The following is a 17411-nucleotide window of genomic DNA, read 5'->3' as shown; positions in this document are numbered from 1 at the left end:
AATTTGTAGGCTGGCAAATTGACAGTTGTTTGGAATTTGTGCCACCTGTAGGCAATTTACAATGGGATGATTTGAAATAATGTAGAGAACATGACAAATCTCAATTTTTGGCACTCATTTGCATCTATGACTTTTTTTCTAAAGACTGCACCTGTGTTGTTTTGACGTGAAATGCTGTAATCATAGCCACCTGACCTGACCATGTATTTGAAAGTTTGATAAATGTAGGGCTTTTCGATGAGATTTTTTTTTTACACTTCGCAGAATAAAAAAGTTTTATTCTAAAAGGTCATTCACTATCATTTAGCTCATTAATCCAAGCTAGATTTTAAAGCTCTTGATGCTAACTGCATATGGTGAAAGACTTGCTGACTACAGACAAGCACACAAACTTGCATGGTTTTGTCGTCCAGTTAATTTCAAAGTGACATGTCCCTAACAGATGGCAATGCAGGGAAATCTCAGGGACTGTGGTTGTACTAAGAGCACTTTGGAGTGCATTTCATCCGTGTCATTTTTGTTGTTACTGTTTCTGCTTCTACTCTGCTGCCAGTTGCTACAGTCAGCACTGTCTACCAGGTCCGCATCCTTATTGAGCTTTTAACTGCTACTTTTACATCTCTCTGACCAAAGCTCATGCTATAATTCAGCCATGAAGGTTCTTACAAGGCAGTGGGTCTGGCGGGCATCCTGATGACATGCTCAGCTCAGTGCAGTGTATGGTGTGTAATCGTGAGCTTTATAGTTAAGCAGTCGTTCAGTTGGTAACCCCCTGGCTTCTCTACCATATGTGGAATAACTTTAGAATTTTACAGCTTGGTGTAGGGTTGTGATGCTGACAGCTTGATAGATGACAACCTTGGTCGAGGGATGGAGATATCTCTATAAAAGGACCCCTGGCTATACAACCACAAAGACAGCTGAAGCTTGTTTTTATCAATGCTCCTGATGATATTAACAAGGTTTTTTAACGTGACTAATGGCGCTTTTCCACTAGCTCGCTTCAGCTCGGCTCAGCGCGCTATTGCGTGTTTCCACTAGCACGCAGTACCTGCAACCGGGTAGATTTTCCATATCACCTCAGCCCTGGTTCCAAGCGGGCCGAAGCGTTACTAAAACTTGACGTCAGCCGACTGCCTTCCACTGATTGGCCGATGAGTGTTGTCACTTTTCAATACTGTTTTGTCTGGTGGCCAGGAGTCTTCTCTGGCTCTCTTCTCTTGCCTTCTGTGCGACAAAAAGCCACAGGGTGAGCAGCAACACGAGCGCCTCCATGTCCTCCATGCTATCTTCCTCGTATGTTGTTGTTGTTGTTCTGGTCGCACAGCCGTGTTACGACGACCCCGCCCACGTCGAGGAGGCACGAAGGGATTCTCGGTTATAATGGAAACACAACCAAACCGAGCCGTGCCGAGCCGTATCGAGCCGTGCCGAGCTAGTGGAAATGCGCCATAATAGTGCATTTTCCACTCTAGATTAGCTATTCTGCAGGCTTGGAGCTTGTCAGTATTAAAACTGATCATTTTGTCCCACTTATTAATAACTATTTCATCATTTGTATACTTAAAAAAACTGAATGTTCATTTATTCATTAGCTACATAAAACCCATGTATTCCTGTTGATGTTGGTGGGTTACTGGATAGTACTGAAAGACAACATACCATTTATAGTCACAATCGCATTCAATCTAGAATTAAATCCTTATCTTTGGAATATGTAGAGAAAGAAAGAAAGAGTGAGGCACATGGGGGAACATGAAAACTCTACTCTAGAAGGCCCAATCATCTAGATGTGAGGCAATAATGTCAACCACCGCGTCACAGAATTGTCCAATCACTATGTTCTCAACTTATTTTTGCTCAAGTTTATTGTATAATTAATCTGTATAATACAATAGCAACTGTACCAAAAGCTACAACCTCCTGTTAGTTCAGGTGTTACAGTCCAAAAAATCAAATGTTGGCTCAGACAAACTTTAAGATTAAAAAAATTTGAAAAGTTTGAAAAAAGTTAGATACAAAATACAGTGCCTTGTGAAAGTATTCGGCCCCCTTGAACTTTTCAACCTTTTGCCACATTTCAGGCTTCAAACATAAAGATATAAAATTTAAATTTTTTGTGAAGAATCAACAACAAGTGGGACACAATCGTGAAGAAATTCATTGGATGTGTCAAACTTTTTTAACAAATAAAAAACTGAAAAGTGGGGCGTGCAATATTTCATACGCATCGTGAAAGGGAGCTAGGGGACCCGACCAAATAAAGAAAAGAGGACGGATGTCTCAAATGAGCCACACTATGGAATTAAGGATCCAACCCTCATCTCAAATCCTGCAAAACTAAAGGGATTTCTTAAATAATAAAAAACTAAAGGCAAGCTTAACACAGGCCAGCCACAAAGTTCAAGTCTACCAGCAGACCAATACATCAGCTGATTCCACGTCACACATTCAATTTGTAGATCTCAAACGAAGTGCACCATTTAAATTGCTTTAGCTTGCCTCCACCAACCTCCACCCCAGCTCATCCTTTTTAGTGTCTCTTGTCACCGATGGTGTTCTGATCTGTCCCCTAAAGTAATATGCTGCATTGGCAATGAGATTTCTTGCGACCCGATGCAAACCTTGCGGTAGAGGGCAGGTTTAACATTTCCACAGACAGGATTATGCAGTCAGTAAATAAGCAAAGGATTCCTGCGGTGACAACAACTCGGTTCTTAACAAGCGAAACAAAGGTTTAGGAGTTGTTTCCACTTGTTCAGTTATGTGTTACACGCCTTTTTCTTCTTTTTAAACAGCAGTTGGTTATTACAGCTTATCAACATTACTGCTAGCTTCTATAATGTAATGTGTTACACTATTTGAGACTGAACTACCATTTTTTCTTGTGTTGATGTGCGTTCGTGAGACTAAGTAAGGATAATGTTAGGTGTTATTTTACTGCCAGTATACCTTAAACCAGTGTTTCTCAATTCTGGTCCTCGGGACCAACTGCCCTGTATGTTTTCGATGTTTCCCTCCTCCAGCACACCTGATTCAAATTATCAACTCGTCATCAAGCTCTGCAGTGGCCTGATCAGTAGCCATTCATTTGAATCAGGTGTGCTGGAGGAGGGAAACATTGAAAACATGCAGGGCAGTTGGTCCCGAGGACCAGAATTGAGAAACACTGGTTTAAGGTATAGCTTTATGTTAGTATCATGCTAGATGACTTTGTGCTTATAGTTAGGGTAATGTGTCATCCTCAGTACGCTCATGAGATCTGCTCTGTGCCTGACTGCTTACCTCTAAAGAACAGATATCAAGGGAGATGGACTTCAAGATCTTGTGGGAGCAAATAGATTCTAGACATTTCCTGGACAGAGGTAGATGGAGGTCACTGTCTTCAATTTCCTTCTTGCACTTAAGATTTTGAAGTAAATCAGTGAGAGGGAATTGTTCATTGGGCCTGCTTTCATCCCAGAAAGTTATTTATGTTTAAGGAGGAAAGGTTACAGACTGAACTTGTAATCACACTACAATTACCGTAGAGTGACAGAAAGAGATTGTCTCTGAGGCTGGGAAACAATTGCAAAATGAGATTGCCATCAATATTATTCTACTGCAAGTTTGAACTTTGGAGCAGTTAAGAACTAATTTTGGCTGACTCAAACATAACCTCTGTTCAAATTTTGAACTCTGACTCTAACATACATTATCCCACTATAAAACAATGAAAACAATAGTTTTTATCGACCTTTTGCATGAATCGTTGCCTTTTCATTGTGTTTGCTAGAAGTTATGAAGATGTATACCCACACAGAATAAGGACATTTACTCTTTTATCAAAGCACAGAGTAGCCTCTGTCGGAGATTTAGTATAAAAAGAAAATAATAAAAGAACAAGATGGATTCCTTAAATCTTTAGTCACAACTCTTATGACAGATTTTTTTTTTTGCTTGGTTTTACATAACCTCATGATAACATTCTCCATTTGTTGCCAACAATGTATTTTAAGACTGTAAAAATAAACCACGGTCTGACTTTGCGTTTGATGTGCCTTTTCCTCTTGAGAAAACTAGCTTTAGAATTTCTGTAGACTAAATTGGAATCCATTTCATTTGGTGTGATAATCGCTTCAACAAAGCTGATTTATACTATGTTTGGCTTTTGCTGTGAGGTGGAGGATCAAGCTTTGTGCCCTTAATCCGTCTGATGTTGTGAAATCCACTCAGCTAAAATACAACAATGTAAAGTTTGCTGTTACTGTAATGTGCATGAACTGATCCTGTGTCCTCACTTCCTGTGAAATTCTTAAGTTGGCTTAACTCCAGAGAAAAGTGGAGAATCTGGATAAAACATGAAAATGAAATGAAAATCTATGAAAAATACAATTAAGTCCCTTATGAACAAAAAGTGTGAAATGCTTCCTTTCTCTTTAGCTTTACCAAAGTTTTGTACATGAGGTCATGAGGAAAACTTCAGGTATATCGTTCTTAATATGCTTTCGATTTTGCCCTGAAGGTTTTTTTTCTCCTAAGTCTAATAGTAACATTATCACAGCTTCCCAAAACCATGACATTTTCAACCTGCTTAGTTCTGTCTGACTAACATTGTAAAATCTTTTCATGTAGGAAAAAATTTTGGTACCATAAAGATGAGGGAAGTCTGTTCAGTGTAGTTATAGCCATTGAAATGATACGGCCTGTCGTCTGTATCATCCAATATTCAGCATATTGACTGCAATAGACCTTACTGACCAATAGGATATTCATCTGGTGAGTCCTGGTTTTGCCGATTTTGTCCTGAAATTGGCATTTACTTCAAATCTGTTTTTTTTAAATTGTTTAGTTATTACCTATGATGCATATTCTATTGTTTTTCTAGTGCTAAAGGGACAATAAATGACCAAAAAACAACAAGAAAAAATTACCTGTTTTCACAATTGGTACTAAAAGTACTATTTTAACACTGGTATTGTCATAGCCCAGATTTTGCCAATCACTGCATCACTAATCTTAACACTTACTAATATATTACATGGGTATATGTGTATGGTTTAGTGTAGCAATGAGAATTTATTTCCTTTTCTCATCTCTGAAAACCATTTTATCTCTAAACTGTTATTCAATTTGCCTCAGCCTCAGAAAAATGATGGATGTGTCATTGTTTTTTATTAAAAAAAAAATCTGTAAACTATTCAGAATTACTGAAGTGAACCAAGAGATATTTCCTGGCAAAATCGATCAAAGTAATTTTCAGCGCCTGTTTCTTTTATGAGTCAAGAAGAGGAATTGTTGATGTTCACACAATCATGGGGAATGGGAAGGTCACCACTGCTGCTGGCTTTATGTTTTTGGCTCTTTTGCTTTTTATCCAATTCGTTGTATGAACATCATGCAACCTTTCAGAATGACACTGATGTACTCAGCTGAAACATCTGATAGCTCAGAAAACTTGAGTGAGTGTCAAAGTTATGGCTGTTTGGTAAAGGAGGGAGATAAATGGCATTAGAGATGCTTTTTAATCTGTTTCTTATCTGCATAAATTTATCATCCATTTCCTTCGCTGTCAAATTTATGGTTGTGCTGCACAGTCACGATTTTGATGTTGTTACACTTCAGTATTTCAGCTCTGTTATCACTGAAATTACATTTCATTCTTGCATTAGGATTTAATGGAAACATCTAGTAGCCTAAACCTTATGTATGCAGATGAACTATAACATACCGGATTTGGGAGGATTTCCTGTTACGATGTACTTCAAGGTGAATGTCCTCATGTAATCAATTCTACGGGGCTTTTCGAATGGAGCTGCATTCCATTATCATCTTGCGTTTTAGGGTAGTTAATGAGCTGGGAAACGGATCTCTCTTGTCTTTACTCACAAAGTATCCCTCATTTTCATAAATGGTCCGAGCAGCCATTAATAAACTTTGGATGTGTACATGTGAGTGTTGGAGACAGAGGCTTGTACAAAGATTGTACATCTGTGTAAAACACAGCTGTTTGAGCTGGCAAAAACAAAACAGTGTTGTTTGTGCACAAAATTTACCCAAAGTAAGTATGGACGATGTTGCATTTTTGACAATAACTGAAGGGCCAGAATTTTCAGACTGATTTTAAGGAATATCCTATGTATACACAGACATGATCGTCAAGTAACTTCTGCACTCAAATAAATCTCGTGTCCCTGCTATTCTTATTCTTTGAGTAGATTTACACATTCAATTGAGGAGGGGACAAACTTAATTCACTTTTAAAGCATGCTATATACAACCTTTTATAACATTTTGTATAAAAATGTGGGCTTCCTCCTACTTTAACGGGCTTGAATGATGCTCTCTTATCCACAATTCTGAACTTAGCCACAACCAATGAGCATATCAATGTTGAGCTGTGGTCAATACCAATTTTCCTTTTAAAGCCTTTATCAGCTAATCGTGATGACAAGTCGACATTTTTATTATAAGTTTGAACAAAATGACAGTGTTTTTATACTGCCAAGAGACAGCAGAGAGATGACGTGATAACATTAAATGTCATGTAACATTAGAAAGCCTGGAATCAGAATCAAAGCTGTTCCAACGTGCAGTTTGTTTGATGTCTGGCAGCTTTGATAAAAGTTGGGAGATGTTGTGTGTTCCCAGCATCACTGATATATCCTGCAATACAATTAATCTGTCTAGAGGGAACATGCAAGAGCAGAATCTTTAAAAATAAAGCAAATGCATGCTGATCTACTCATTCACTATTCATGTTTAATAATCAGATTACTCAGAGTGAAATGATTCAAATAGAATTTATAGTTAAGTCAGTAGGTTTTTTTGGCCAGCAGCCAGTCACCGGACTGCCTTAGCTAGCATATTTCAGTGAATCCTTCACACTTTCCAAATAGATTTTAAAGTGGAGGGAGCTGTTGCAGGTCTCTGACGCTGCTGTTCTCCTGCTGCGCTTGCACATACAAATGCATGCTGAGACTGTTTTGACACTGTTGTGTACCTATCAGCATCCGTTAGGGTTATGCCACATTTTTATCTGTTTGTATCTGTTCTAATGTTGAGTTGCCAATAAATAGCAGTCACAGTCTGTGCTTACACAGCAGATCTGCTCTTTGCATACATGATTAAAAGAGTCCCAGGTAAGAAAAAAAGTAAAAGCTGTCTTTTTTTGTTTTAGCAACTGCATAAGCCAATTGTTTATTCTCCTTCATGGAATAGGGCTTAAAATGCTGTTCAATAAGAAAGGATAAACAGAAATTTAGAAAAATGCTGACACAACTACAGCTTACAGTGCTTTTGGTAACAAATAAGACTATTATCAACCAAATCACCAGTAACCCTCACACGGGTCTTTATCCTCATAGATTCTTCAAGAATTTATCCATTTGTGCCAAATCAAGGCCCCAGCCCAATAAATTAGAAAATAAGAGCTGCATACATGTATTTGATAATGATTTTTAAATTCTACAAATATGGAAAAGGAGTCTTAATATCCTTGCAGGATAAAGTAGGATAGCTCCACCTCATGTTGGTTGCAGCTTGTCTTCAGAAGAAAGGAGAAGAGATGTCTGCACTTCAGTACAAGTTTAATTAACACTCATGACCTGGGAATACAGCAGCTATTGTTTTATGAAATTACATTAATTCATTATTTCATTTATTCATTTTCCATACTCGCTTCATCCTGTTTAGGGTCACTGGGGGCTGGAGGCTTTCTCAGCTGCCGTAAAGTGAGAGGCAGAGTACACCCTGGACAGGCCTACGGGTCTATCACATGGCTCATTAAATTACAGTTAATTGAAAATGTTTTTTATCATTTTGTTTGGCTTCAGTTTGATGTGAAAAAAAAGAGCTCACTCACAACAAATATATTCAACTAATTCTAACATTATGAGAATGAGAGTGAGCAATACACGATTAGCCTGGACTACTTTAAATTTACTGTAAATTAGTGATACCCCACCTGAAATATATCATAATAGTTCTCATCTACTTAGTTCAAATGGACTCGCATCTTCAGCTCCATACATGTGGAGGACAAAGAGTCATTTTGCTGTAAATACTTATGTTTCTATTTTTACAAGTTTTCCCAGTATCAGTATTTTTTTTTTTTTAAATATGGACGGAAATAATCACATGAGCGAAATAAAAGCTTCGTGACCAAAGATGCTGATATTTTTTTAGACATTTGTTTGTATCTGTGAGGCAGCCTGAACACAAAAGCCAAGTAGAAAAAAATCTAATCTTCCATAGACACTCAATGGTTTGATCAAAGAGTTAGTTTTTAAATGGTTGAATTAAAAACTTCCCTCTTCTTTCAGTTATATGGTTATTTATCTGCATGTGTGCGTGCTTGTATGCAGCATGTACAGTTTTCTGTAATTATTTGATTATATTCACATTTTCTTGAGCTTTAATTACTGTGTTGAGTGTTTAATTTCCATTAGTTATGTGCTTGATCACTTGAGATTCAACATTTTAGTTATGTTGCTCCGTTCTTTATGTTGTGTTGCCTATTTTGTCATGTTTGTGCTTTATTTCTTTACTTTAGCTTTCAATCTTTTAAACAGAGGGACAGTTTGAATGGTGGATAAACAAACAAGAAAAATCTCAAAACAAGGATTGGAGTTGATCTCCTAGATCAGAACAACAATGTCTGTTAGCTCTCTGAATGGAAGTGGGCTCCAAATAAGAGGAACACAGCAAGACCCCACTCTTGAAAAAGATGCAATAAAGAGCCCAACTGGAGTTTACTAAAATGCTTGTTGACAAGTCACAATGCTTCTGGGACAATGTACTTTAGACAGATGAAAATAAATCATATGTTTCTGGTGCGTCGCATCAGTTCTATTTTCACAAAAGAAAAAAGAAGTGAAGCTTTTAAAGTACCACAATTCCCACAGTGAATGAAGAAGCTTAGCTATGTTAGGGGGTCATTGGTTTTGTCTCTGTGAGGTGCCTAGAGACCGTATTTGTTTTTGGCAGATTAAATGCTGAACCAAGATCAATGAACTATTGATAAATAGTTAAACTTGCCCAGTGATTATTTATGCTGGCAATGTGGTGAAACCTGCTGTCCAGTGTAGGAGTTCTGTTTCAATCACATCACAGGTCTTCCATCAGGAAAAAGACCTGAAACATACTCAAGCATAGGTGTGCTCTGCTGTTCATTTTTATCTTAATTCAACTGAATATTCGGAAAGAAGTGGAAGTTTCATTAGGAGCTGCAAAAAACACTTTCCTGTGGTGCAGCTCTAAATAAAGGATTGGATTTTTGTTAATGTGGTCTTTAAGTAAGGTGGTGGAGGGAAACCAATATTTTTCTTTCTGCCATTTACGGTAATTGTATACTGCAAAATAGCTTTTACATTTCTCCTTTTTTGTCATGTTGAAAACGTTATGTCTCTGATTTCTGCAAGATAGCAGCCCAGTCTTACCAGAAAACATTCTATACATTTGTCCATAAGTCCAATACAAGGTAGTATCACAGTACATGACTGTAAACTTTGAGATGGCAACGTATCCCAAGGCTGCCAGGTTTCGAACCTTGTAGACCATTTTAACCTCTTTCAGCTCATTGTTTTGTTACGGTGTGCAGCTTTACCGCAGGATCCTGGAGGGTGCATGGGAGTTCGCCCAACCGGTCTACATGTGTTTTGTGGACTTGGAGAAGGCGTTCGACCGTGTCCCTCGGGGACTCTTGTGGGGGGTGCTCCGGGAGTATGGAGTGCCGGACTCCTTGATATGGGCTGTTCGGTCCCTGTATGACCGGTGTCAGAGTTTGGTCCGCATTGCCGGCAGTAAGTCGGACATGTTTCCTGTGAGGGTTGGACTCCGTCAGGGCTGCCCTTTGTCACCGATTCTGTTCATAATTTTTATGGACAGAATTTCTAGGCGCAGCCAGGGCGTTGAGGGGGTCCGGTTTGGCGACCTCAGAGTCGGGTCTCTGCTTTTTGCGGACGATTTGGTTCTGTTGGCGTCGTCAGGCCGTGACCTTCAGCTCTCACTGGAGCGGTTCGCAGCCGAGTGTGAAGCGGCTGGGATGACCATCAGCACCTCCAAATCTGAGACCATGGTCTTCGGCCGGAAAAGGGTGGAATGCTCTCTCCGGGTCGGGAATGAGATCCTTCCCCAAGTGGAGGAGTTCAAGTATCTCGGGGTCTTGTTCACGAGTGAGGGACGAATGGAACAGGAGATTGACAGGCGGATCGTTGCGGCGTCTGCAGTGATGCGGGCTCTGCATCGGCCCGTCGTGGTGAAGAAGGAGCTGAGCCAGAAGGCGAAGCTCTCGATTTACCGGTCAATCTATGTTCCTACCCTCACCTATGGTCACGAGCTGTGGGTAGTGACCGAAAGAACGAGATCGCGAATACAAGCGGCCGAAATGAGTTTCCTCCGCAGGGTGGCTGGGCTCTCCCTTAGAGATAGGGTGAGAAGCTCGGTCATCCGGGAGGGGCTCGGAGTAGAACCGCTGCTCCTCCGCATCGAGAGGAGTCAGATGAGGTGGCTCGGGCATCTGGTGAGAATGCCTCCTGGACGCCTCCCCGGTGAGGTGTTCCGGGCCCGTCCCACTGGGAGGAGGCCCCGGGGAAGACCCAGGACACGTTGGAGAGACTATGTCTCTCGGCTGGCCTGGGAACGCCTCGGGGTCCCCCCAGAAGAGCTGGAGGAAGTGGCCGGGGACAGGGACGTCTGGGTCTCTTTGCTCAAGCTGCTGCCCCCGCGACCCGATCCCCGGACCAGCGGAAGATAATGGATGGATGGATGGATGCAGCTTTACCACATTCATCAGAGCTTCTTCAGGCTCTCATAAACTAAGCGACTCATCCTGCTCAGCTTTAAGAAAACTGAGAATGTTAGCTACTCAGCGGAGAACATGTAAGAGATCAAAAGATTTTTCTCAAGAACTTGCACACAAAGAAATTGATTTTCAACATTTGTAATGCAAACGTGACCATGATGTATTACTTTTTTCAAGACATGTCAAGATACTACGCCTGTTTTGTATTTACCGCTTGCTCTGTCTTCAGTTTCACCCTACAAGACATTGTTTTTCATTAAGTTAAGGTATAATACAGCTACACGGTACTACTGACAGAGTGTTCACCTGCAGTTGGACAGTTGGTACTAGACAAAAACAACTAAATCAAATATAAATCCAAGACTGTGGCATTTTCCTTTTGTCTGATCCTGTTATTAACCATAGAGAAATAATAAACCTTGCAAGGACACACTGTGCAAATCTCACCATGTCTGTCCTTGGGACACGCTGCTGAAATGTAACAGCTCTGTCATCCTCCTCTCAAGGATGATGACTCACAGTGACACATTTTACGAGTCCTCTGAAAAGTTTGGAGGGGAATGTTAAAATACGTTAAGCATATAAAACACAGTGTCTGTATTTTGTTGTTTTTAACTTTTTCAAAAACAGACTCCAATCCATGTGTGATCTGAATCATCAGGGAGAGAAACGAGAGACACGCAGCTCATAATTCATTCGGAATTTCCCAAATAAAGACCAATTCACACAGCTCTGCATATTCAGACATTTGCATTTATAAATTAATATTACTCAGTAGCCTCATAATAGAGAATGAGCTATTCTATTGGAAATTAGGTTATGAAAGGCTCCACTTAACTTATAAATGTGAGATTTTATTTCATGACATTTGTCACTAAAAAATAAATGTAACGATTATATCCTTTTCCGTCTGTGAGTTGAGGCATTAAAGTCTGCTCTAAGTTCATTTAACCTTTGAATGTTTTTTTTTTACTTTTTTAAATCTAGTTACACAAGACCGAGATGGGTGTCCTAAGACAGAATCACGAGATAAAGAGACTCATAAAAAGGCACAGGCGCTTGTCAAGTACACAAAACCTTGTTAAGTGTTCTTGTCCCTCACCATTGTGAATGGTTTGCTTCTGTTAGAGATTAGGCCATGTGTCACAATTTAAGTGCCTGTGCTTAGTATAGGAAACGAGACAAAAAGAAGTCATTGATTGGGTAGATGAGACACACAGAAAGAAAATCTGCAATCTCGCATTTGTCTTTCATTTTCAAAGCTTTGGCATTCTTTGGGGTTCATACTGAGTTAAAGCATTATTTGCATACTATCCAGCTCCAGCCTTGTAAGGCTTCACATTGCATGTAGTCCAAAAACTCCACAGCAAAAATCTTTCAGCTTTCAGAAAGACCATCTGAAAGCCTGTCGAGTTCCATGCGGAGGTGCTCACATCATGAGCAGCTTTGAAGATGGCCGTGTGTCAAGCGATTGAGGACACAGCCTCTGTGTTGGATGTGCCCACTGATGTGGAACAGCAGAGATGATGTCAGGCAGAGCTGGACACTGTGTATGCTTTGGGGCGGCAGTGAAGAACTGCTCTGTTTGTGCATGCTGCTCACCGATGGGCCAAAGCCCATCGTAGCCTACAAACCTGCATGTGTGTGATGGTGGCAGCAGTAATGTCTGTAGTGAGAATTCAGGCTTAGACTGTGGGCAAGAAGCCAGTGAATAACTGCATCATTGTGTGGACTATACAGTTCAGTGAAGGGGAGATTTGATATTTTCTTCCTCTCAGTAGGGCCTTCCTTTAAGCCAGAGCTTTTCCCAGGGAATTCTCACAAAGGAGTCTTCAGCTGCAGCTGGCGAAATCCTGCTACATGATCTAAAACCAATTTCACTATTTGAATAAGCTAACACTTATTTTCTTATCTTTTCCTTGCAGTCCAAAAAAATCCAGGCTCAACTGAAAGAACTGCGGTACGGGAAAAAGGATTTAATTTTTAAGGTAAGCTCAAACTTAAGGTGGGTGGTGTTACAGTAGCACCAGACCAAGGGGTAAACAACAAGTTCTGGCCACCTTGAAAGGATGGTCCCATCACAGACGGTGCTCCAGTTAATTCAGCCTGCAATTACAAAGTCGCCTCCAGCAAGGCAGAATCCTGCACTTGGCCAGCACTTTAAACACATACTTAGAAGTCTTGTCCCCTGTTTTCTCCTCTGCAAGATCCACCCCATCCTTTTCAGTCATCGGAGGTCATGGATAAATTGATGTGGACAGCAGGAGATAAAGCTGAAACAGAATTAAACGCTAGGTCACATGTGGAAATTTTCAAGACGCTATATGACACAATGCTTTTCTACGATACCATGGTTGGCACGGACTACAGAGCATCATAAATGTGTTTTCTCCTCACATACTTCCTCTGCAAGCACAACACAACCAGTGATAAACAAGAAATTGCCCTTGTTTTAGTGCCCATTCACACATACTCCACTGCCCCTTGTATTGCACGGACTAAATGCTCTTAGATCTGAGTGAGCACGTAATATTTATTGGCATTCACCAGAACACGGACTGACCTTTCAGGCCTTGTTTGCACTGTTAAAATGTCAGTCGACAATGGCTTGTAATGCCACTCTTTAAATGTATGTTTTGATGCTTTAAAACTATTTTTCTTAAACTGTGTCATACACAAACTGATTAAAAGGGAAAGGAAAAAGGATTCAATCTTCATAGGCTGAATTTTATATTTTTAGTTCAACGGCTGAATATATTATCCCTGGATGTCCTGGTCTTTATTCCATTTCCAGCCTGTGAATGATAAACGTGTTGACTTGTTTGCTTGGTGTCGTCGCTCGTAAATCGTTGTCTCTAAATTGCATCAGTCTCTCACGCAAAACAACTTTATTGCTCAATGTCAACCGAGCATTTCACGTGGACCTTTAAAACATGGTCTTCAGTGATATGCAGTAATAGAAGAAAGGGACCAATTTGTTCACGCTTTCTGTCCTGTAAAAACAGTCATTCTTGGTTGATAGCCGTCACTGATTACTTTTTCCTGATGTAAAGGTCAGAGTGAAACGAATCACGTCCCTCTGACCTCCAGTCCCTCTGGCTGTGCCTGAAAGCCCATCTTTACTCCCCATGTGCTGTGATCAAAAGCCCAGCAAGGAGTAGGAAGTAGCAAGGAGCGACTCAAGCTTAGTAAATGTCATCAGCCTCATAGGGGAGATGTCAGTCAAAGCTCCTTGACCAGCAGGCAGCTGAGTTGCTTATGACAGCTGTTGTATCATATTAAAGCGCATTTTGCCGCACAATGTCACACTAAACAGAGGCAACACTCATTAAAAGACTCAACACAGAGCAGGAGCAAAAAACATTTTATTTCAACTCAGCAGCCATTGAGTCTTCGTAGTCACAAAATGAGAACAATCTGTACCTTCAGGAGAGGCCAGTATCGTAGGTGTTTTCCTCAGCTAATAAGTTTTCATAACTACATTAGAGCTAAGATTTAAAAGGCAACCAATAATGACACTCACACACTCTGAATCTAAATCATGTCTCAGGCACAGCTCTAAATAGCACAAAGAGGAAGGTTTCTGCTCACCATTACTATTGTTTCTGCTCACTTTCTCAAGCATAACATTAAAAACATTGAGGGAATTGATAGGGTCTTCTCTGCGTTTCCCTATGAGAGAGTATTTTTAGCAGAGGAGCTTTTTCAAGACTTTCCCATCTTCTCTCCTTCTCCATCAGTTCACTTTTAGATTTAACTCAAGAGCTGATTCTCCTAGAGGGTGAAAAAAAAAAAGAAGAAAAATTGACAGCTTGATGGAGTTGCGTGCTTTGCCTAGCAGAATGGCCGGTGCCACACTGACCCTGCACTTCTATAATGGACTCAGCACAGAAATATGAAGCTTTAGACGTGGAAGCGCTAACCCTGAACGTCAGCATTTCTGGGTCAGTGGCCATGCGCCCGCATTCCTCAAGGGACCATTTGTTGATGATGCTATGTGTAATGGATGTAATGGCTCTGTGCTGTAATGCTACACACATTCGCACTGAGAGAATGCTGAGATCCCTTTGAAAACAAATGAGTAGCGGACTGCATTTTGTGCGCTCAGGGAAAATGATTATTCACAAATCTACACATTGTTAAACTCAGAAGTAGGTGTTGTGTTGCTGCGTTTTTTTTTTTAACCATTCATAAAAACATCTACTGCACCTAAAAGTGGACGAAGATCCAATTGAAAATATCTGGAATCATTCTTTGTGCAACTGGTGGTGTTCACTGTAACTATGTTTTCCCCGTCTCCAGAAATTGAACCCTATCACTACCCTTCTCTATCTCTGATGTTGACAACAGCTGTGTTGCAGTGATTATTTTGATTTGCCATTACGTCCAATAATAAAGAACTGTTCTTCAATATTCAATGATCTCAGACATTGGCTTCCTTTTGAGCACATCCCATCAGAAATACATGACCATGTGGGATCCTTCCAGTTTCTGTGTACTGTGTGTAAAAAAAAGGACCTGAAAGAAATGTCACTCTTTGAAAAGCCACACTGGTGATTTTTGTTCTGTCCTTGTGTTCCTGGATGACTCATTTGCAAAGAAAACTTTCAGCTACCTCGTTGAGTGTTAGAGGTGACAGATATGTTCACCATTCAAATTATTCAAATTTTCTACCAGTAACGGAGATGAAAGGGAGATGAAATCGTGAACATGCCAAGTATTCCCGTTGTGTCTCAAAACTCACTGAGACAAAACAAGTTTATAAACCCTCTGAAAACCGCCAGTCAGGCTCATCATCACACTTTAAATCCACACGTTTTTTTTTTTTGCAGAGATTGTGGCAGCTGTTTGTTTTGTTACATCACCTTGGATGTGTCATAATGTGACCCAATACGGTTTATCATTTTGAGAGGGCAGTAAAAGACACCCAATAAAAGTTCATGGCTCAAAGTCCACTTTCCATACAAATTATCCCAATTCAGGTCTCTTTCTGCTTTTCTGTAGAGTTTATCTATAATAAACAACATCTCAGAGTGAGTTCTGTTGACTCACATGGAGATATGTCATCCCATTTACTGAAAACAGCCCTTTTCTGTGTGTTGTTCAGTCCAGGGATTACTCTCTTGAAATTGTGCTCATTAAGGGGTTGGATAGTTTCAAGGGGTCTGCTCTTAGAAGTGTCAAAATATAACTTTTCCTCTGTGTAAAGGGCATAGGGGATATTTTTAAGTGTGTCTTTGAACTACAGTGACACATACATATCTGGTCCTGCATCCTGCAGTTTGCTGTTCCGATAAAGGGACCTAGAGTATTACCAAGAATTGCAGGAACCAACGTCTAAGAATTATCAATGTCATGTTAGCTTTGACTAGGATGGTTGAATGATACATTTCCCAACACAATATTTGACTACATGTGGTTTAATGTTCAGTCTCCTCTGCAAGCATGTGTGATAATGCAGATTTTAAAAAGGACTAACACGATTATAAGCTGCAGTACAATCAGTCTTCTATACAATAGATTTTTTTTGTTATCGATAGTGTGGGAGAGATGAGCCGATGATGAAGGGCTGCTTTGTTTGTCCAGATGAGGGTGAGGCTGATTTAAAAGGCATGTCTTTTTGCAGGGGCAGCAGCTTCTGGACTTAGAGCAGAGGCTAACTATAGCCAAGGAAGAACTGGAGAAGACAGCACTGGATAAGGTGACTGAATAAGGATTTTCTTTTTCTTGTTGTAACATTTCTGTATTTGCACAGCAGGTTTGAACTTTTTATTCTGACCCATTTAAACGTCAGACATCAAAAAGAGTAACACATTTAAATTTCTGAATGAATAAATCATGTACAGCATCATAAATTACTGTTTTAGGGTAGAGTTTGAGCAGGGAGGAGAAATGTAGCACTAAAATGAGTTTTTCATGGCAATTCTTTCATTAATAAGGGTATGCTGTCACAGTGTTGAGCTTCAGTGCTTTGAACACATGCTCCAGCTTTAATTTGTGAGATTTTTGTGAGTTATTTATGTATGTGTTTATTGGCATACGGTTTGCAGGCTTAGTTATATTAATTCAAATTGGATTGGGAGAAAAAAATGCTGATTAGTAAAACAGGTAAATATGATGCTCATCTCAGGAGTATTGACATGAAGGGCTGTTGTTAAATAATTAATCCAATAATTCTCCCTGTTCTTATTGATTAAAAGTAATTATTATTTCATTTATTATTTTTTCATATTTCTCTTTATTTTATTGCTCTGTTAAGTTCCACTTCATGTCTCGGCTAACGATGCCTTCTAGCTGTTCTACAGTCACTTTAAAGCATGGTGTCCCCTGGCTGCAATGCTTAAGTACATTTCTCATGTGGATGAAAGGAGAGATGGAGGGATTCAGAAATGGTCTGTGTGTAATCTTGTTTGGGGACAGGACTCTCAGCTGAAGGCACTGAAGGACACAGTTCACATCTGCTTCTCAGCTGTCCTGCACAACCAGCCCAGCAGCAGCCACAGATTTCCCACCTCCCCCATCCACTTGTTCAGATACTCACCGCTCATCAACAGCTCCAGAGTCACCTTTCAACAGCCACACGCCAAGGTAACTCATTATTCTATGCGGTAATTTCTGATTTAATATT

General features: G+C 40.1%; 1 protein-coding gene across 1 annotated transcript in view; it reads left to right on the top strand.

Annotated features, from left to right (window-relative positions):
- Positions 1-17411, top strand: part of luzp2 (leucine zipper protein 2) — a 188624-nt gene that overhangs the window by 144439 nt on the left and 26774 nt on the right. Inside the window, exons 7-9 of the mRNA XM_075472131.1 lie at positions 12709-12771; positions 16410-16484; positions 17204-17371. Of these exons, the coding sequence (XP_075328246.1) occupies positions 12709-12771; positions 16410-16484; positions 17204-17371 (306 nt within the window). The remainder of the gene's footprint in view (positions 1-12708; positions 12772-16409; positions 16485-17203; positions 17372-17411) is intronic.

The sequence above is a fragment of the Odontesthes bonariensis genome, chromosome 1 (assembly GCF_027942865.1).
Source record: "Odontesthes bonariensis isolate fOdoBon6 chromosome 1, fOdoBon6.hap1, whole genome shotgun sequence".
NCBI lineage: Eukaryota > Metazoa > Chordata > Actinopteri > Atheriniformes > Atherinopsidae > Odontesthes > Odontesthes bonariensis.
This window is presented reverse-complemented; position numbering and strand designations above follow the sequence as displayed.